This window comes from Cynocephalus volans, chromosome 13 (assembly GCF_027409185.1).
Source record: "Cynocephalus volans isolate mCynVol1 chromosome 13, mCynVol1.pri, whole genome shotgun sequence".
In the NCBI taxonomy this organism is placed as follows: Eukaryota; Metazoa; Chordata; class Mammalia; order Dermoptera; family Cynocephalidae; genus Cynocephalus; species Cynocephalus volans.
The window spans coordinates 110,139,290-110,160,518 of NC_084472.1; the positions used below are offsets into that span (position 1 = coordinate 110,139,290).

The 21,229-nt window shown below is 34.6% G+C and overlaps 1 protein-coding gene across 1 annotated transcript in view; it reads left to right on the forward strand.

The window, feature by feature from the left end:
* The window catches only part of ADAM9 (ADAM metallopeptidase domain 9), a 121,068-nt gene that overhangs the window by 2,415 nt on the left and 97,424 nt on the right, over window positions 1–21,229 (forward strand). Inside the window, exons 2-8 of the mRNA XM_063077413.1 lie at window positions 4,742–4,839; window positions 9,690–9,748; window positions 10,909–10,987; window positions 15,844–15,920; window positions 16,932–17,127; window positions 18,277–18,342; window positions 20,296–20,367. Of these exons, the coding sequence (XP_062933483.1) occupies window positions 4,742–4,839; window positions 9,690–9,748; window positions 10,909–10,987; window positions 15,844–15,920; window positions 16,932–17,127; window positions 18,277–18,342; window positions 20,296–20,367 (647 nt within the window). The remainder of the gene's footprint in view (window positions 1–4,741; window positions 4,840–9,689; window positions 9,749–10,908; window positions 10,988–15,843; window positions 15,921–16,931; window positions 17,128–18,276; window positions 18,343–20,295; window positions 20,368–21,229) is intronic.

The window sequence follows — 21,229 nt, forward strand, 5'->3', positions numbered from 1 at the left end:
TTTTTTTTTTATACTGGGCTGACAAAGGTAACTTTGTTGTGAAAAATAACAAGGGGAATCAGGTATGAAACCTCTTCTGATTTTCTTTTACGGTAGTAATTATGATGCACAGACTGACTTTTTTTTTTTTTTTTAAAAAAGACTGGTATTCTAAAGAAAAGGTGTTTGAAAACTTATTCATGGTGAATCATTGTAAAATCAAGTATATAGTAAGAACTTAGGTCTGTTCTAATCTTGTTTTTAGATGACAGCAAATTATTTGAATTTGATATGTTTGTGTTTGTGCTCTAGGAGAATGCAGTCATTTAAATTTAAAGGTGGTTTGATTTTCAAACTTTTAAGTAAAAGAGTTAATTTATAATTAAACTATGTACAAAACTAGTTGCTGGGTTCCAAGACAGTTTTCAAAAAGCACTTTAATTTTACCTTACCAAGTTTGACTTTGTATCTGTTCTTTGTTAAAAATCCTGGTTTATTGTAGAATTCTCCAAAAGATGTGACTTCTACATAACTGGAAGCTTTTCTTGCTTCCACAAGCTCAGAACAAAGACATATATAGCTTTATGATATTTCTTTTTTCTCTTTGACACCTAGAACAAACTAGAATCTTGAAGTAGTGCCATCCTTTGAGTCAGTGCTATGGGACTGCCTCATAAATGGGTCTCGTCTTCTTGGTATCTCAGTAACTAATCCCCTATTATCTTTGAATGGGTCCAAGACAGACCCAACTAAAGTTGAATTGTATAATGTTGTTTGTGTTTTGAGCGATTATTGTAGTTTATTTTCATGTTGTGACATTGTTATTTTAGTCAGATCATTTTTCTGAAGTGATCATATGTGGGATGCTGCTTGAATCACATCTTTTAAGAGTGAGTTGGGAATCTGAGAAATTCACTAAATTTTGTCAATTTTTAAACATGCAGTTGTTTATGTTTATCTTGACACAAGAATTAGGGCACTAAATATTATTATAACTAAGGAAAATATATCACTGCCAAACATGTTATATGATAAGGCAAAACCCATTCCATACATGGGTCTCTTTGACACATTTTTCTTTTAATGAGATTTTTCATGAGTCAACCCATTTTAAGATGATTTCCCCTCTTCCCTTTAGTAGTTCCTTGGATCTCTTATGCAAGTTGATCCCTGGAGAGCCTGCTCCTGATTAGTCTCATTAGAATCCTATAGAATCCTATTTTGAATATACCCTGGGCCTAACCACCTGTCCCGGTTGCTTGAGGGAAGTAGTTAAGCAGTCTGTGGAATAGCAATACAATGAAATAAGGTATTGCTATTGAAATGACAAATGTGTGGCCCATGTGGATTTGTGGAAAAGTTGATGTAAAAGATGTTGATATGATAATGATAATAAAAAGTAAGGCTCAGTTTAGGTTGTATGTGATAATTACAACTATGAAAACTATGTATGTATAGCTGTGAAGATCGGAAGAGGTTGTTTACTCAAAACATATTTTATTGAATACCTATGGAACCATTGCAGGAACTACATGGGTGAGATATTGCTTTTGGTCTCCAGGAACTTTAATTCTCTAGGGCACTAAAACTTTTCTTGGTGACTGGCTGGTATGGAGAATCCAAACCCTTGATCAAGGGTCTTTTTAAATGTAAAGATGGATAAATATATATAAGTATAACATTAAAAATATAAGAGTATAGGACATAGCAGTGAAAATCATAAGTACGTTTGAAGGTAGTTATTAATATGTGATATGTGTTTATTTGGGATCAACCTTGTGAATAGAATGAAATTATGTGGCTCAAAATAATAGTGCTTTATGGATCTAATTACAAAATTTCTCTTCACGAAATACTTTGGACAATAGAATTATCTTATTCATCCTGAGTGTGGAGCCAGGTTTACTTTCTACAGTGAAAATACTTAAAGGTGGCTATTTGTTTACATAATAGGCAGGGAGGAAAGGAGAAAGCCCGTGGTTTGGAGTTCATATGTATTTATTTTGCAATTAGGACAAATTCTTTTACTTATTTCCTGGTATTACAGTTGCTGTTACGAAAAACAGACTTAGACTTCCTCCAAAACACAGCACATAAGAGGATCTAAGGAGTTCGAAGAAGAAAGAAGTGCAGCTATACCTTTTCCTTTCTTTTACCGTTTCACATTTCAACTTACTTTTGTCTTCAGCCAATGTTTTCTAGTGATATCACTTTTGACAGAATGCTTATTCTTTCAAATTCTAATATAGTAGTTTTATTCCCTACAGAATTGATTGTATTAAGATTTTTATTTTCATTGTGAACTATATACCAGTGGTTTTCAACTGGGGCCATTTTGCCACCGGAAGACATTTGGGAGGTGCTTTTAGTTGTCACAACTGGGCGACGCTATTGGCATCTAGTGAGTAGAGGCGAGGATGCTACTACCACATTCTACAATGCACAGGATGGCCCCCAACAACAAAGAATTTCCCTGCCCAAAATGTCAGTAGTGCTGAGGTTGAAGCTTTGTGCAAATAATGTTAATGAACTTTCTTTGTAGTAACATGGGAAAATGTTATTTTGGTTCCCATGAGAAGGTGCTACTATTTGGAATTTAAAAAAATTTTTTAAAGGCAATTTGGGAACAATCTATGTAGGGTATGAACAGGAAAAAGGAAAAAGAAACCAGAACTATTTGAAAAAATTCCTTAGGAAGGAAGATTTTCATACAGTTTGTGTACATTATTTTTGAATAGCATTTCCCAAATATGTGCATTTGTTATGATGGCATGGCTTTAATTCGGAAAGTGGATCCTTGGATTTTAAAACCAAGAAGTCACTATCAGAATAACAGCTCTTACATACAGAAATTATTTTAGGGTGCTATAATTTTAAGAGCCTTTTTAAGATGAATGATTACTGTGGCATTTTGGTTTTCAAAATGAGAATTGTGTTGTAAAACAGGAAAGAAGGAAAGTTGTATCTTATATTCTTATATTTGGCTTTTATTCTTCCTTGCTAGCAGTCTGGGTAAAAGAGCCATAAAAGACACAAAACTTGGTGTCTAGTGTTGGTCTGAAAGTAAGTGTGTGACCTTATAAAGTTTCTTAACCTGTTTCAAAATGAGAGCTCTTCTCATCTGCCTGCACGTGAGAACTGCAAATGTCTTCTTTCCTTAGGCATTTCTTTCTCTCTGTGAAGTTGGCTTCAGAGTTGTGATGAAAAAATCTCAGTTTAGTTGCATGTTGTTTAGCATCTATGTAACAGTTGTCTGTGCCTAGCAGCTTATATATTCTTGCCATAGTGGTTTACTTCAAGAAACTTTTGATTTTGAGATACAGAATCACAGGAAGTTGCAAAGAAATGTACAGGATGATTTACTTTCTATCACACAGAGCTTCTAATGTGTTACCCATTGAAAGTATTTTGTCTATCTCTGCCACCACTTCGGGATTGACTGTCCTAGTAGCTGAACAGATTACCATGATCTAGACTGTAATTCTTAAGGGTAATATTTAAACTTGTGATTTTAAGGATTTGAGAAAATTGAAGCCCACTAAAGGTTTATTTTGGGTGAGGAAATAGTCCCATACCTCAGTTAATCTAGAATTAAGGATATTTCTGCCTAGTGATTTGACAGCTGCATCTATGAAGGCCATGGATTTCTTTTGACATGTTTCCCACTTGACAGTTCCAAGTATCTGAATGGTATTTGATCATGGTATGTCTGATATGTCTTGTCAGCCCATGGGTCCTTCTGTGAGTACAATCGTGTTCTGAGAAAAGCGTCCTTAGGCAATTTCATTGTATGAACATTATAGCATGTACTTACACAAACCTAGATGGTACAGCCTGCTACACACCTAGGCTGTATGGTGTAGCCTATGGCTTCTAGGCTGCAAACCTGTATAGATTTTGCTGTACTGAATAAATAGGCAGTTGTGACACAATGGTAAATATTTGTGTATCTAAACATAGAAACGGTACAAGAAAAATACTGTATAAAAGATAAAAAGTGGTATACACTTGTATAGGGTACTTACCGTGAATGGAGCTTGCAGGACTGGAAGTTGCTCTGGGTGAGTCAGTGAATAAGTGAATGTGAAGGACGGGGACATTACTACACACTACTGTAGACTCTATAAATACTGTGCACTTAGGCTATGACAAATTTATAAAAGAAAAAGCAGTTGAGCTATGATGTTACAACAGCTCTGACATCACTAGATAATAGTAATTTTTCAGCTCCATTACAGTCGTGTAGGACCAGCATCCTATATGCGGTCCATTGTTGACCGAAGTGTCGTTTAGTGATGCATGACTGTACTGGAGTCCATTCCTTGTTGTTTTATGTACAGTTGTGCATCGCATAATGCCATTGTGGTCATCTATGGACCTCAGTTACAATGTTGGTCCCGTAAGATTTTTTTTTTGGTTCATAAGATTATAGGTGTGTAGGAGACTACACACCATCTAGGTGTGTGTGAGTGCACTCGATGATGTTTGCACAATGACATTGTCTAATGACACACTTTTTAGGATTCATCCCTGTTGTTAAGTGACGCGTGACTGCATTTTCCCCCTCATGCTTATCTAGTACATTGCTGTTTTCATTGCAAAACTTCATATGCAGATTTATATTATATATATATTAATATGGGAATGTAAGATGACATTTCTGTGATTTGAACATTCAGCTTTTGATTTCCATTATATTTTGCTACCATGTGGTTTTTGAGGTTCGCTTGCTATATCATATTTGTCATTCCCTTTTCTGTAGGCTTTCAACAGGCCTCACATCTCTCTTCTTATGAAATTATAACTCCTTGGAGATTAACTAGAGAACAAAGAGAAGCCCCTAGGCCCTATTCAAAACAGGTAAGTTATCTGTTGAGAAATATATATATATATGTATTTAAATTTTACTTTTTTTTTTTAATACAAAGGTATTTATTTGTGGTGGTGATTGGTTCAGGGATTAATTAGTTGGCTATTCATTAATATAGCACCATTATGGTACTGATGTCCCTTGGACACTATTCTGGTAAAAGCAACAAATTAAATCTTAATATCCCTTTTTAAAGACAAAATGATATATTTGAAACATAACAGAATGAAATAGTTAAATAGAATTTTATGACCAGAGTAGGTGCTGATTACATAGATTTCTAAACATTAACTGACTGTCAGTGGTCACAGTGGTTTTATGATAATAGTAATTAACCTCACTTAGTTTGTGATAGGTAGAGTACTTCATACTGTATCTTCACTGACAGTGGAGAATAGTAATGTGTTATATGCGTATTTTCATATCTGGGAATATTTTCTAAAAAAATGAGTTTTATTCCCATGTTGGAAGAAACCTGTGTTAACGGGGTAACCAATCCACAAAAATTATTTTTTCTGCTCTAATAGTATAGTTTGTTCAAAAATAAAATACCTGGACTTCAACTGATTTTGCAAACCCTTCAACTTTGTAGAAGTATAATTTAATAATGACAGGTAATGAAGGATAGAATTTAACTTATTACCTCTGAATTGCTGATATTCTTATAAATGTAAGGCAGCTTGCATGTTGTTTAGGGACTGGGCATAGTAAAAAGAACAGTGGAATTTAGAATCAGGAGCTTTTAGTTTTAATCCTCTCTCTGGATACTACCAGTGATTGGGTTGGCCTTTCAATTCCATTTACAGTAATCCCCCCTTATTCGCAATTTTGTTGTCTGTAGTTTTAGTTACCCGCGGCTAACTGTGGTCCAAATCATATTGTATTAGTCTGTTTAGGTTGCTTATAACAAAATACTTGGAACTGGGTGATTTATAAAGAAAAACGAAATTTATTGCTTACAGTTTTTGAGGCTGGAAGTCCAAAGGCCATCTGGTGGTGGTGACAGTGACCCAGGGGTCTCACATCACAAGATGATAGAAGCAGATAGGGCAAAGAGAAAAAGACAGACTCTCCCTTTCTTTTAAGGCCCTTCGAACCATGCCCTTTACCACCATTTTTAATCCATTCACTAGTGCACAGTCCTACAATCCAGTCACGTCTTCAAGGCTCCATCTTTCAATTACCGTAATAGGATTTCCCACCCTCTTAAGAGTCACAGTGGGGGCCAAGTTTCTAATACATAAAACTTGGAGGATACAATTCAAGCCTCACTGAGTTTTGGGGGCCGTAATTCAATCCACTACATTCCACCCCTGGCCCCCCAAAACTCATTTCATTTTCACATACAAATACATTTATTCTACCCCCAAAGTCTTAATTTGTTTCAATTGAAAAGTCCAAAGTTCAGAGTCCCACCTGTGAAATTCAAAACAAGTTATCTACTTTCAAGATACAATGGTGGGAAAAACGTAGGTTATACATTCCAATTCCAAAAGAGAGAAATAGGCCAAAAGAAGTGTGTAACAGGTCTCAAACAAGTCTGAAACCCAGCAGGACAGACATTAAATCTCAAAGCTGGTGAATCTTGTAACTTGACTCCATGTTCTATGTCCTCTGCATGCTGGTGTGGGAGTTGGGTCCCCACTCCTTGGGCAGCTCTGCTCCTATGGCTTTCCTGGTCTCAGGTGATGCTTTAGCTCTCACAGGCTGGCGTTGCACACTGGTAACTCCACAGGTCTGGGGTCTGCATGGCGGTCTCGCTCTCACGGCTTCACTAGGCCATGAGAGCGATGGGGTTTCTCTGCTGCAACTCCGACCCATGTTTCCACTCAGCATTGCTCTAGCGAAGGTTGTCTGCTGTGACTCCACCCCTGCGACAGATCACTTCCTGGGTCCCCAGACTTTTCCATACATCCTCTGAAATTGGGGTGGAGGCTCCCAAGCCTCCACAGCTCTAACATTCTGCAAGCCTGCGTACCTAACATCACATGGATGCCACCAAGGTTTCCAGCTTGTATTTTCCAAAGCTGCATGTCCAGCCACACCTAGGGCAAGTTTACCCAGAGCTGGAGTAGCCAGAGCAGCTGGGGTGCTGGTGCTGAAAGAAACTTCCCAAGGTGGTCCTGGGCAGTGAACACGTGGAGGGCTCCTCAGGCCTGTTCCCCAAGCCTGTCTCCCTAGCTCTTTGGGCCAGAAATGGAAGAGTTGGCCCCAGAGGCTTCTGCAGTGCCTTCAGGGCCTTTTTTATCCTTCTCTTGATAATCCCTTTTTTTTGTACTAATCTTCTTAGCTAATGGTCGCTGGGCTGCACCATTGAATTCTCTCTGTTTCTCTACCATGTGGCCAGGCTGCAAATTTTCCAAATCTTTATGCTCTGCTTCTCTTTTAAATTCTGGCTTTACGTCGTGCCTTTGCCCCCATAACTCGGCATAGGCTGTTTTAAGTAACATGCAGCTTCCTTAATGCTTTACTGCTTAGAAATTTCTTCCGCCAAATACTCTGGCCCACAATTCTTAAATTCCAACTTCCACAAAGTCCTAGGGCATGGATACAATTCAGCTAAGCTCCTTGCCAGTTTATAGCAAGGTTGATCTTTGTCCGAGATTCCAATAAACTCCTTCTCATTTTGATCTGAGACCACCTTAGAATCGTCTTTACAGTCCATATTTCTATCAGCATTCTGCTAGCCACCATGTAACCAGTCTCTAAGACATTCCAAACTTTCTCTCGTGTTTTTGTCTTCTTCTGAGTCCTCCAGACTCCTCAAACCTTTACCTAACATGTAATTCCAAAGCTGCTTCCACATTTTCAAGTATTTGTTATAAGCAACATCCTACTTCCCTGGTACCGATTTTCTGTATTAGTCTGTTTCTGTTGCTTATAACAAAATAGCTGGAACTGGGTGATTTATAAAGAAAAACAAAATTTATTGCTTACAGTTTCTGAGGCTGGGAAGTTCAAAGTCCATCTGGTGGTGGCGACAGTGACCCACGGGTCTCACATTACTAGATGGTGGAAGCAGAGAGAGAGACAGACTCTCCTCTTCTTTTAAAGCCCTCAGAACCACACCCCTGACCACCATTTTTAATCCATTCACTACTGCATGGTCCTACAATCCAGTCACCTTTTCAAGGCTCCACCTTTCAATTTCCATAATAGGAGTTCCCACCCTCTTAACAGTCACAGTGGGGGCTAAGTTTCTAATACATAAAACTTGGGGAACACAATTTAAGCTTCAGTGAGTTTTGGGGGGACATAATTCAATCTACTACATTATTTAATGGAAAATTCCAGAAAGAAACAATTCATAAGTTTTAAGTGCACACTGTTGTGAGTAGCTTTATGAACTCTTATGCTGCTCTGCTCTGCCCCGCCCCATCCTGCCAGGGATGTGAATTATCCCTTTGTCCAGTGTATCCACACTGTATGTTTCACCTGCCTGTTAGTAGCTATCTTGAGTTTGGTACTTTCAGCAGTTTCATGCATCTCCTTCTGGTCTTGGGATGTGTCTTCCACAAATAAGGGGGAACTACTGTATTTGGGGGAGGAATGTAGTATCACAAAACAATTCTCAGACTCTCAGATTTCTTCTCAGTGGAGATAGCAGTGATGTTTTTACATCATATGATTGGCCAAGAACAGAAAGGATAGAAAGGCACGTGCCAAAACTGTGGCGATGTAAGGAGCTTGGTATTTTTGATGTCTCAGTGGATAGTGAGGTAGATAACAGAGTTCTCAGATTCCCACATAGGATGTAGAAGTAAAATGCCAGGATCTAGAAGTTGGTCTAGTCCTTATAAGTTAGAGGTTGATGTGTTATGGCAGAAGGGATCATGCTATTTCTTGGCAAAATGTTAACTTAGAGTCTGGAAGCAGTGGGGAAAATTAAATGGACACTTCTGATAATATTAGTTGTTGAGTCCCTCTATGACTTTCTTTTTTATTAAAGAGTTAAGGCAAAGTTGAATCTCCTGGTTCTAGTGATTACATTAAGCAATTCTGGCTAATGAAATGGCTGAGAAAGTTCTGGGGAAGTTGTTTCAAAGTTGTTTGAGGTAGTGAAGAGGATCTCATGAGCTTGAGGATATGTAAATGTAAGCTACCTTATCTTAATTCATTGACTTAAAATGCCATCAGTTGTAAGACACACTATATCATTTTATGTACCACTAATAAAAAGACAGAAGTGCTGCCAGTTAGACGGCTGTGTCTTTGTATGATGCATCCTTATTTCAGAGAGGTTAATATGAGGGAAAAGATTATGTTTTAGAATTGATGAAATGTGGTAAGCCATGTCAAGTTGTAAAGTCATGAAAGAGTATGAATTTCTTTTCAACTTTTGGATAACTAGAACTAAGGGTAATCTCTTGAAACTTAGAGGTTCATTTCATTTAATCAAAAGGAAGAATTACTTTGTAATGTAGATAATAGGTAGATGGACTTACAAACAAATCCCTGAAGTTATAGCTGAATTATAAATGAATTTAAGAGTTTAGATAAACATGCAGGTGATTTTCCGTGATCAATTATTAAAGAGAGATAGGGATGAGCAGAATATATACTTACATATACACAGATATATATATACACACACACACACACATACATACATATATATATATTTTGTTTGTTTGTTTTTGGGGGGGAAGCTGGCCAGTACAGGGCAGAATATATTTTAGTTATTTAAGAATAGATTCAGAGTTTTTCTATAACACAATTATAGTCAATACCAAATTATTTTAATTCAGGAAGGCATTTCCTGTGTCTTATAAATGATGTGTTTTTGAAAAGTAATTTACAAAATGTTGTTTTATTCCTTTCTCCTTCTCTGTGCATTTAGGTATCTTATGTCATTCAGGCTGGAGGAAAAGAACATATTATTCACTTGGAAAGGAACAAGTAAGGAATTTAATTTACTTTGGCTTTTCAGTACTTTTTTTTTTCAATAGTATATTGGTTTCTTTTGCAGTTAGATATGTTTGGAAGATACTGAATATCAGTATTAGGCACATTTATTCATTCATGTCAGTGCTGCACGGTGGCAGCCTGCTCCTGTATGAGCGTAGTGGAATTTGTGCTCTGGCTGGACAGGCATTGACTTCTCCAGGAAAGAGGGCTCCAGTTTATTCTTTTCAAATTCACCACTAGATGGAGCAAAGAGCGTGGATGTGTGGGGGAGTGGGGGAGAAGAGGAAACTGCAGTGACTGCATAGGGTCAGATTATTGAAAGGACTCAAAATCCCACAGGCTACTCTAGAGCCTGTCATGTAGACTTTAATAAAGGTAAAGAATGTGTACATCAGGACAGTGTGCAGGTAATCTTTGAGGAGTTTGAAAACTTACAAGTAGGCCCCCCCTCCCCGTGTGTCCATTTCTAAACAATATAGAGAGGCTGGTCTTAGGTGCCTCCAGGTGAGTTTTGAATTTTAAATGGCATATTGCTGGTTAGCACATTGCATCCCTGACATAAGGCTTGCAGATAAGCATAGAGCTGCTCCAGTCCCACTGCAAGAGAGCCCTGTCCTTACACATGTGATTTGTACTACTGAGCTCCCTTAATGTGGAGTGAAGCTTCAGGAATCAGGAGTAATTGTTTCCTCTAACAACTGACACAGAATTTTGCCTTTGTCCTTAGGAGGTTAAGTCAATGAATGCTTTTTGTTTATGTAGGACTTCTGGAAAAGAGTGTAAAAAACCATTTTTCTTCTATAAATATGATGTGCTGTCAGTAACCTAATCTATAATTTTCATATGCGATGTATCAGAAAAATTTAGAGACATTACTTATGTTAAGTTTTTTTGCAACCAGCATTTCATTACCGTTAGAATAAATTTGTAGTTTAACATTATTTATGAGTTAGTAATGTATACTGTTTCAGATTCACATCTGTTCCTGAGCTTTCAGTTTTATAGTAGCACTTTCTGTAGGTAATAACTTATCAGGTGGGAGTTTTTATTTATTCCTGCTCATTTCTTCTAGGAATAATGCCTTCTGAATTGTGTCCTTAGTTGTAGATAGATAAAATAAATTTTAACAGTGTGTGTTATTCCTCTTCCAGAGACCTTTTGCCTAAAGATTTTGTAGTTTATACCTATAACAAGGAAGGAGCTCTGATCTCTGACCATCCCAGTATACAGGTAATATATTTTTCTCTTGATCCTATAGCAAAATTTAAAATACTTATCATTTTAAAATGAGTTCTCTTTAGGAACTCAGGACTGTTAAACATTGCACAACCCTACAGGGTGCCATTAACATTATAATATATGCATTGTCCTGGGGGAGGTGGGTATATTTATGTAGACTAAGCTGTACCTTACAGCTCTCCAGCTATTCAATAAAGTTTTTTTTTTTTTTAAGATTAGGAAAATAATTTTTAATTTAATGATAATCCTAACTCATTATGAAGGAGAAGAGTTTAATATGTTTTGAAAATAGAAGTTTTTGAGTTTTTTTGTTGAAAATTAATGCTTCTAAAACACATCTTACTTCCTTATTAAACCATTTGATTTGTCATTACTGTTTAGTAAAGAAAAACAATCTTGCTGTTCCATGTTCTAATGTTCTAATTTTTTTTGCTGAAAACAGTTCTTTCCTAAAGAGGTGTGGTTCTCTCTGCATCAGAGAGAGTACTCCTGGGGACAGAACTGGCCAGGAGTACACAAAATAATTGGCAGATGTTGCATTTGGCTTTATGTGTTTTTTACTTAGACTGTAAACATTTCTAGTTTTGTTTGGGAAGAGTGTTTTGCAGTTCTTTTTTAGCAGTTAGGTATTATATATTTTTTTTCTTTTGCAGTGGTTTTCATGAGAAATCTTGGTGCACATTAAACATGTTATTTTTTCTCCAAACTTTGTAATGTTTTGGTAGGTTGAATTGTTTATGTTAGTTATGCACTTTTGCGGCATTCTTCAAATAAATAGAAAATAAAATCTTTATTTTAGATTAATTTTTAGGACTTTACAAAAATGAAGAAGTGCTTCCTTAGCCCTATCCTTTTCTGGTTCACTGTCTGATTCCTTTATCTTAGTGTAGTGTTTGTCCATTGTTTAATAGTAAAATTAGTAGAGGAGTTTAAATTAACATTATAGCATAAACCAGATAAATCATCATCCATCCAATCATCCATCCAAAGATTACCATCGCAGGAGGACAAAGACCACATAATTTGTGCCTCTTGACAAAAGCAGTAATCTTAGGAGACATTTTTTCCTTGTCTAAGTTTTTCAGCATGCTTTCTTGAGACATATACTGTTTGGGCTTGAATTCTGGCTCTGTTATTTATTTGCTGGTGAAGTTACTTTAACCTGTTTGTGCCTTAGTGTCCTCACTTTAAAATGAGAATACTTTGTGGAGTTATTGGGAGGCTCAAACAAGTTATTACTTGTAGGATGCTTAGAACAGACAGTCTGACTTTTTTTTTACTCAATAAATATCATTATTTGTTATTATTGAAAGTGTATGTACTTAAAACTGCTAAAAATAGATTTCAATTATATAGAAATTTATGTAACTGTTATCTTAAAAGTACTATAGAATTGTTATGCTTTCCTTGGTATTTGAAAAATATCATCAAACAGATGGAATCTTTCACTTATTTCTTGATTCTTTAATATATGTTTTGGTTGATGAAAATGTGATTGTAGATTTGAAGTACAAATTGAAATTTTGATAATGGGATTTTGTTGCATATGGCTAAATTGTCATATATTGTAATGACATATACTTTTGCCCATAAAATACAATTAAGATACACTGAGAAAATTTAAATGCTTTCTCTTAGGATTCTGTTGCTTAAGATTAAACTAATTTATAAAGCTATTAAATGGCTTTCATCATCAGTGTCTTTTATGAAGCCATTTTTCACAAAGAAACAAAATTTAGAAAAATCACTTAATATGAGTAGCTGTGTGAAATAAAACTTCAAATTACTATATCTTAGAACTTTGGGGTATCTTGCAAATGCAGTATAATTTCTCTTAACTGACTCCCTTGGTTAATTGATCTTCTCCGTTTCCGACAGCATACACTGTCGGCTCCAGGCTCACTGGGCTCTTGTCTAGGAGGCTGTTCTCTGACAGTTCTGTGCGCTTCTGCTCTCATGAGCTGAGTTTCTCACTTGTGGTTTGTGTGTTTACAAAACTGTTTGTGCCAGTTGTATCTTTATTGTAGTCATGCAGTTTAATTAGATGTTTGCAAACTTACAAAATATCATTTGTTATTTTTTGAGAACTAAATTGAGTGCTATACAAATGTTTAATAAAAGCAAGTTATTAAAAAAAGTACCATTAAATTGGTAGATTAAGTGATCAACTACTGGATATCAGTCAGGTTAGATAGGAGAGCTTCTATTATAGTTGAAACTAGAAACATTTAGTTTTTGAGTGCTATGAGTTTCTCTATTACTATCGCATAGTTGTTAACCTCATTGGTACTAGTACAACATATTTATTTTCCTTTATAAGAGAAGGAAATATCAAAGCTACACTTTAACTATGAAGCACTAGAAAGAAAAAATTAGTAGTTATGAATTGCCTCACACTAGAGAAAGTTGTAATTCGAGTTTGTGTTATTTAATGTATAATTGTTAAAAAAATTTTTTTCCCCACCATTTTATACTTACAGGAAAAGTTGCATGAATAATACAAAAAATTCATGCAAACCTTTCACCTGGGTTCTCCAAATGTTAACATTTTACTACATTTGCTTTTATCGTTACCTCTCTATTTTTTTCTGAACCTTTTAAGAGTATATTTCAGATATGGTACCCCTTTATCCTTAAATATTTCTGTGTAAATTTCCTAAAAACAAGGATTTCTCTTTTGTAATCATAGTACAATTCTCAACATTAGGAAATCACCATTGAAACTGTACCATTATGTAATTTATAGACCTTATTGAGTTTTTTTGGGTCAATTATCCTAATAACGTCCTCTATAGCAAAAGAAAATCTAAGTTTATGTATGACATTCAGTAGTCATGTCTTCTTAATCTCCTGAAATCTCGAAATTCTTACTCGTCCCTTGTATTTTACGACATTAGCATTTTTGGAGCACAGGCCAGCTTTTGCAGAATGCTCTGCAATATGGGTTTGTTTGATGTTTGCTTATGATTAGGTTCATGTTATGCACTTTTGCAGGAATACCACTGAAGTGATACTGAATTGTTCTCACTGTATCATGTTAGTAAGGCATATGCTGTTGATTAGTACTATTACTTGACAATGTAAATGTAGTTTGGTTAAGGAGTTGTCTGCCAGATTTTTTCCTCTAAAGTTACTGTTTTCACCTTTTAAATGTATATTATGGTTAGATACTTTGAGACTGTGTAAATATCTTTTTACTCCTCAACTTTTTACCTGCTAGTTTCAGTACCTAATATTTGCCCGAATCAACTGTTGCTATGATGGCTGTCAAATGGTGATTTCCTAATTTCACCGCTGCTTCTGTATTTATTAGTGCTTTGTACTGTAGGGAAGAGCTTTCTCTTATCTGTTTATATCAGTGTGGACTAATGCATTCTTACTCTGTCATGAGTGAGACTGAAAATCTTTTCATATATATAAGGGCATTTTTATATCTTCTTTTGTGAATTGTCTGTTCATTTCTTTTCCCCAATTTTCTTTTGGGCTTTTCATCTTTTCCCTTCAGTATTTAAGGGTTCTTTATATTTAAGGTTATTAAACCTTTATCTATGATGTAAGTATCTATGATGTAAGTAACTGATGGACTGCTTCCAGTCTATCAGTTGCCTTTTGATTTTTTTTTTTTTTTTGGTGTTTCTTTCCATGTAGAAGCTTAAAAATTTATTTTATATACAGTAAAAAATTTCCATCTTTTTTTTTTTTAATTACATCTAGATTTTGAGTGACAGAAAGTTTTTCTCTATACCTGGGTGAAAGAGGAATTCACACATGTTTTCTTCTAGATCTTGTATGGTTTCATTTTTCTCTTTGGATTCTTAATCTATTTGGAGTTTATTCTTATGTATGTGTGAGGTATAGATCTAATTTTATCCTTTTCCAAATGTCTAACCAGTGGGCTGAGCAACGTTTATTAAAAAGTGCATCTTCACTTGGTTAGAGTGAGGTGTTGTAACACCAAAGTCAAGGGGTCCTTTGGATCTCTGTACTGGCCAGCTGCCAATAAATAAATAAATAAATAAATAAATAAATAAATAAATAAAAATAAATAAAAAAATAAAAAGTGCATCTTTACCCCTGTGATTTGAGATGCCACTTTTATCATATAAAGTTCCATTTGTACTTGGTCTATTAAGAGACTTTCTATTCTGTTAATGCACCACTACTATACTGTTTAATTATCAAGGCCTTATGATATGTTTTAATGTCTGGTAGGGCAAGTGCTCCCTGTCCCTTGGCTTTTCTATTTTAGTGTTTTGTAGTTGTTTTGAAGATGAAAAAATCAGTACTATGAGTTTGTTATTACTAAGTGATATTATCCTTGCATTTCCATTGGTTAATTTCTTGCTCAAAATTAAGGGCAAAGATGCAAGGTTTTGAAGATGGTTAAATTTATAATTAGTAATAATTTAATAATAATAAAATAATATAATAAGTACACCTATGGGAAGAAAAGAAAATCATCAGATCAAAATCTCTTTTTCCTCAGGCCTTATTAACCTCTCATAAGGCCCTCTCCTATATTAGATATCAATTGGCTGCTATTGCTTCTTGGATTGACTGTGATTTAAAATATTAAATATGACATAAGGCTGTCTTGTTCTGCTTCTAGACTAAAAGGTCATTGGGGCAGAGCTGTTTGTACTTAGTATCTTCTGGGAATTCTGCCTAAACATATATACTTGTACAGTGATAGTAGATAGTCTACATATAGTCTGAAAAATGCCATGTAATATTATGAGATGTCAATAGTATAAATAAAACTTTTTAGTTTACTGGCCTCAACTAATTTTATTAGCGCTGGAGTTTCTATGATGATTTTCAGGAATAATATGGTATTTTTCATTTAGAGTCACTGTCATTATCGGGGTTATGTGGAGGGAGTTTATAATTCATCCGTTGCTCTTAGCAACTGTTTTGGACTCAGGTAAGAAATTTTCTAGATCTGTTTTTTTTTTTTTTTTAAATTTCCTCTATTTCTTACCCCTTTTCCTATCTCAGTCTCCAAATCAAGTCATTTTGGAGCCTTAACAAAATTGGATTTTACTTTGATGTGACTGAAGGTTTTTATAGCTATGTTTCAAATATTCTTGGCGTATTTATTTAGGAAAAATATAGTTGATGAATTTTAATTTCTAAAGAGGAAATTTCATTTTTTGAGACCACTAAATAATTTTTGATATTTAAAATAAGTTATACTTTAAGTTTCTGTGGCACTTTATGTTTACAAAATTTTCATTTTTGTAATGACTATGAGAAAGGGCTTATTATCTCCATATTTGGATGAGCAAACTGAGGTTCAGAGAAATTGTATCACATATCAAATGAAGTTATAATGATATTAAAAGTACATTTATAGAGGGCCTGACAGTATGGCACTGTGCTGGTTGGTTGACTGCATGATTGATTGATTGATTGAACTAATAAATATTATTTTTAATTCTCAAACCATCTATATAAGATGTTTATGACTATCTTCATTTAAGTAATAACACTTACTGAATAGTTATTGTATGCCAGGCAGTGTTCTAAGTATTTTGTGCTTATTAAATAATTTAGTTTTCAGAACAATGCTATGCAGAATGTAAACTAAGGCAGAGGTTAAATGACTTGCGTAGAGTCCCACAGCTAGTCAGAAACATATTTGGGATTCAAATGCCAGTCCTCTGGCTCTAGATGCCATACTCACACACTTTGTATCACCTTCCAGTAATCATGGGGAGAGATTAAGTAACTTACCAGCAGTGATGCTAGGAAGTAGCAGTTTTGAGCTTTAAATTTAAGTCTGCCTGACTCTAAAGCCTCTGGTTTTCTCTCCGTACCATGCTACCCCTTCTTACACATGTTAAGAAGTAGGACTTGGATTCAGATTTTCTGATTTCTTTTCATGTATATTTTTTTCCCCTTAAAAATTGTGTATGTGTAATGCACCATTTAGAGGATTGTTGCATTTAGAGAATGTGAGTTACGGGATTGAACCCCTGCAAAACAGCTCTCATTTTGAGCACATCTTTTATCGAATGGATGATGTCCACAAAGAGCCTCTGAAATGTGGAGTTTCCAACAAGGACATAGAGAAAGAAACCACAAAGGATGAAGAGGAGGAGCCTCCCAGAATGGCTCAGCTACTTCGAGTAAGGACCTAATATGATTCTTCATGGCTCAGACTAATAAAAAAAATCATGCATTTACTTATTAAACCAATATTTATTAATTTAATTTAATTTAATTTAATTTAATTTAATTTAATTTAATTTAATTTAATTTATGTATTTGCCAACTTGCATGCCAGACATTGTGATGGGTACTAGGGAATAAAAAGATGAGCAATATACAGTTTCTGCTACCAAATTGAGTACAGTTTAGATTCTGTGGGGCTTGGAAACTAGGGTTTAAATCTTAAACACTAGTTGCATTAGCATCGCTGCTTAATAGTCCATTACATTGTCTTTCAGAGAGCAATGGAGTTTTTATTTAGATAGCTCTTACACAAACTGGAATGGTGAGTCTTGAGCTCTAGATTGGAGAAACAGAGAGAGAGATTTGGCTTTAACATTTTAATTAGTTCAGATGTCTTCCTAGGACACGCATCTCCCTGTTCTGAGACTTCTTTAGGACCCCTTGATTTACTCTTGACGTGGGTCTCTTAGACTGAAATGGTTCTAGGACTAGATCAACCTCAGCTGTAGGGAGTATACCTTTGTAAATTCGAGTTGATGTTGCCATGCTGGAGGAGGTATATTTTAAATTTACTTATACTAGTTTATGGCATTATTTTTATTGCCTCTCCTGCCATCTACTCTTTTGACTATTGGACTGCTCTTTTTAACTTTAGACATTGGAAGACACTTAAATTTTTGCTATCCACTTGGTATGAATTTCTGTAAAATGACAAATCTAGTCCCTTTTAAAAGTGGCAACATTGTTTCAACTTCTGGGATACCAGTGGATATTTCTCTCTCTCTCAGCATAGTAATTAAAATGTGTATATGTGTATATGTGCAGTTTTGATTTTGGAAAATCAGTAATTCTGCTTTGGAATCTTGAATAAGCTATTTTAACTAGAATTTTTCTCATCAGTTCAGATAGCAGATAACACTTTAAAAAAAAAGTCTTGTGGCGTTTTTATCCTTATTGATGTAGGATATGTTAAGTAAAATAATTGTGTGTTGTTCTTCGCAGGCATGAAATAAGTGACTAGAGATTAGGGTATGATCATTACATGTGTCAAACGTGTAGCCTTATAATTTTTTTTGCCTTTATGATGTTTTTGTTTTTGACAGAGAAGAAGAGCTATCCTGCCACAGACCCGATATGTGGAGCTGTTCATTGTCGTAGACAAGGAAAGGGTAGGATTGGTGACAGTTTTTCTTCTTTTTCATGAAAAGCAGATGAGAAGTGAGCATCCCAAGAAGGAAATATGAAGTATAATGTATTTGTATTGACTTTTCTTACGTGATAACTTCAAAACTAAGATAGTTTTCCTTTAAACATTAATGCCACAATATACCACCAGAATGCCACCAGAACCTTGAGTGCAGCAAATGAGACTACCTTTATTTTTCACTAGTGATTTTTTTTCCTTTCCTTTTTAAATTTTTTGGTGGCTGGCCTGTACAGGTTTTTTTCCTTTTCTTTCTGGTGATTTTCTTATCCTGAAATTCTTGAGTGCAACTGTATTGCCTATCAGTTAGGGCCTTGAGAACTTTTCAGATTAATTGCCTGTGGCTATAAACCAAGTTAACCAGGTGTTACCTTGTTGCCTGATAAAATTGCTATGCTTTCTAGAATTTCAGCTCACCTGTACTTGACTTTAAGTAATAGAAAACTTCTAGGTCTTGACATGTTTTAGAAGGGAATAGGAATAGTTTCAGTGTACAGGATAACACGAGGGCATTTTCCTTATTTATACTTAAGACATTGATATAAGTACCTAACTTAACCAAGAGAAGCAATGTATTTATTTCAGTATTTACAGGCTTACTAGTTTTAGATATAGCTGCAATATAATTTAAAAGATAGATTATTTAAAATATTTTGTCTTACTTTTACTTCCAACTTTGTTATTTGAATGAAAAAGTTATTTGTAGAAGCATGTTTGCAGTTCCTGTCTTGTAAACTGCAGAGATTTGAGGAGTTTTTTAAAAAATCCCTTATTGTGTGTAGGTTGGAAAAAAAAACAAGCCATAGTTATAAAGAAATAAAAACTTACTCAGATTTGTTCATTACGGGTTTGTTACCCTCCAGTGGTAGAAGGAAAAGCATAGGGAATACAAGCAAGTGTGCGCTCTGCCCCAAGTAATGGGTAAAAAGTTTCTGTACAATGTTTTGGACACATCACCAAAATGGAGATTTAAAATGTTTATTTTATTATTTATTGCATTCTCCAAATAGATTTGTTATATACAATTAGAAAATAGTTCAAAATAAAAATAGTTTCAGTTTTTAAAAATTTATTTTATTATTTTTTTATTTTATCATTACACAATGTAAACATTTTTTGTACCCTTTACCAATTTCTCTCTAAAAAATGGTTTCATTTCAATCAACCCTGTTGAATGTATTGAAAATTTTTTGCTTATTTAGGAGAATCATGATAAGATGCCTAAATGATTGAATCTGACATATTATGATACTAATGTCTTTATCATAGAGTGAAATAATTAATTCTTTTAAAAATTTTCTTTTGGTTAGTAAGTTGGTTTTATAAAATAATATTAAAATGGATATTTGCATTTAGCCAGTTCTCAAAAGAATCATATAAATTATTTGGCTTAATATGGTTCAACTTACAGATATCTCTGTATATCTGTCTATGTATAATTTTTCAATTAGTGATCACTGGTTAATCTCTCAGTATTAATTTAGCCTAGGATTTAGAAATGGTTTATTGGTAATGTCATTAGCCTAAGAGGTGGAAGGGTCAGGAAACCCTTTATATTGTCTTTTATTCCTTTATCTATGCATTTTGATTGTTTTAAACTCTATCTTTGTGAATTGCTTGAAAATATTTTTGCATGAATAAAAAGAATTTTAAGAAGAAAAAGTTATACTTTTTTGGAGAAAATGAAGACTTCAGTGCTTTTTCATTAATTATTTCACAATTGTGCCTGTTTTTCTTTTGTTTTTATTTAGCACTAGAATGTATCTGTTAGATTTATTAATTTGAAACGTTGATAAATATCTAAATGGCTCAATTTTTAGTTTAGAGGAAATATTTGAATCTTCACTGTAACGGACTGTAGACATTTTTATTCATAAACTACTTTGGTGATAATGATTTTCCTTCTTTGCTTTTCCAGTATGACATGATGGGAAGAAATCAGACTGCTGTGAGAGAAGAGATGATTCGTTTAGCAAACTACTTGGATAGTGTAAGTTGTATTTTTTTATCAGCTAAGATAATTCTGTCCTATCCTTTCACAGTCTCACAACAGAATGTAAAAATTGTCTCATTTTGAGCTCTGATTATCATAGGGCCTAAATGATTCAGTCTTTCAGAGATCTGCTTTCTAGTTTGTTATATGACTTTTAAAAATTTTTGAAAGGAAGGTATAAGTGTTGAAAGACTTTGAGAAGAATAAGAGATTTCATATTGGCAGCTATTTTATCTTCAGATTAGAGAGGCTAAGATACTTTGGCATTTATGAAAAGATCTTTGAATTTTTATTGAGAATGAAGCTGCCTCTTGCCCTGAAACTATGATATAAAATATTAATTTCTGTGTGTATTTGTGTGATTTGGTTTGAGATTTTGTAGTTTATCCAGTGGGAGATATTAAAGAATTAGATGTATGTTTTTATAAGATAATTTTATCTGTAAGGTGCTCCCCTAATACGAACACCAAGCATAATAATAATGATGATACTGCTGAGAATTCTACTGAGTACTTACAAAGTGCTAGAAACTGAGCTAGGTGCTCTGTATTTAGTAACCAGTTTACTCCTTACAGTATCTCTGTGAAATAGATGAACAGTTTCACAGTCTTTTATCTGAAACCTTTGGCGTACCTATGATTAGAATTTTAGACAAGAGTTTAAATAGGTAATAGGGTTCGCTGTGCATTACGTTACACCTCCAACTGGATGTGAGGTAGTACCTTGTGATCAAATGCGTTGATATTTCTGAAGTGAAATGTATGAATGTTTATATCATGTGGGGTAAGTATGGACTGTGAACAGGCTTGCATTACTTTAGAGCAAGTTTTGGAACAAAATTTAGCAAAAACTTTTAATT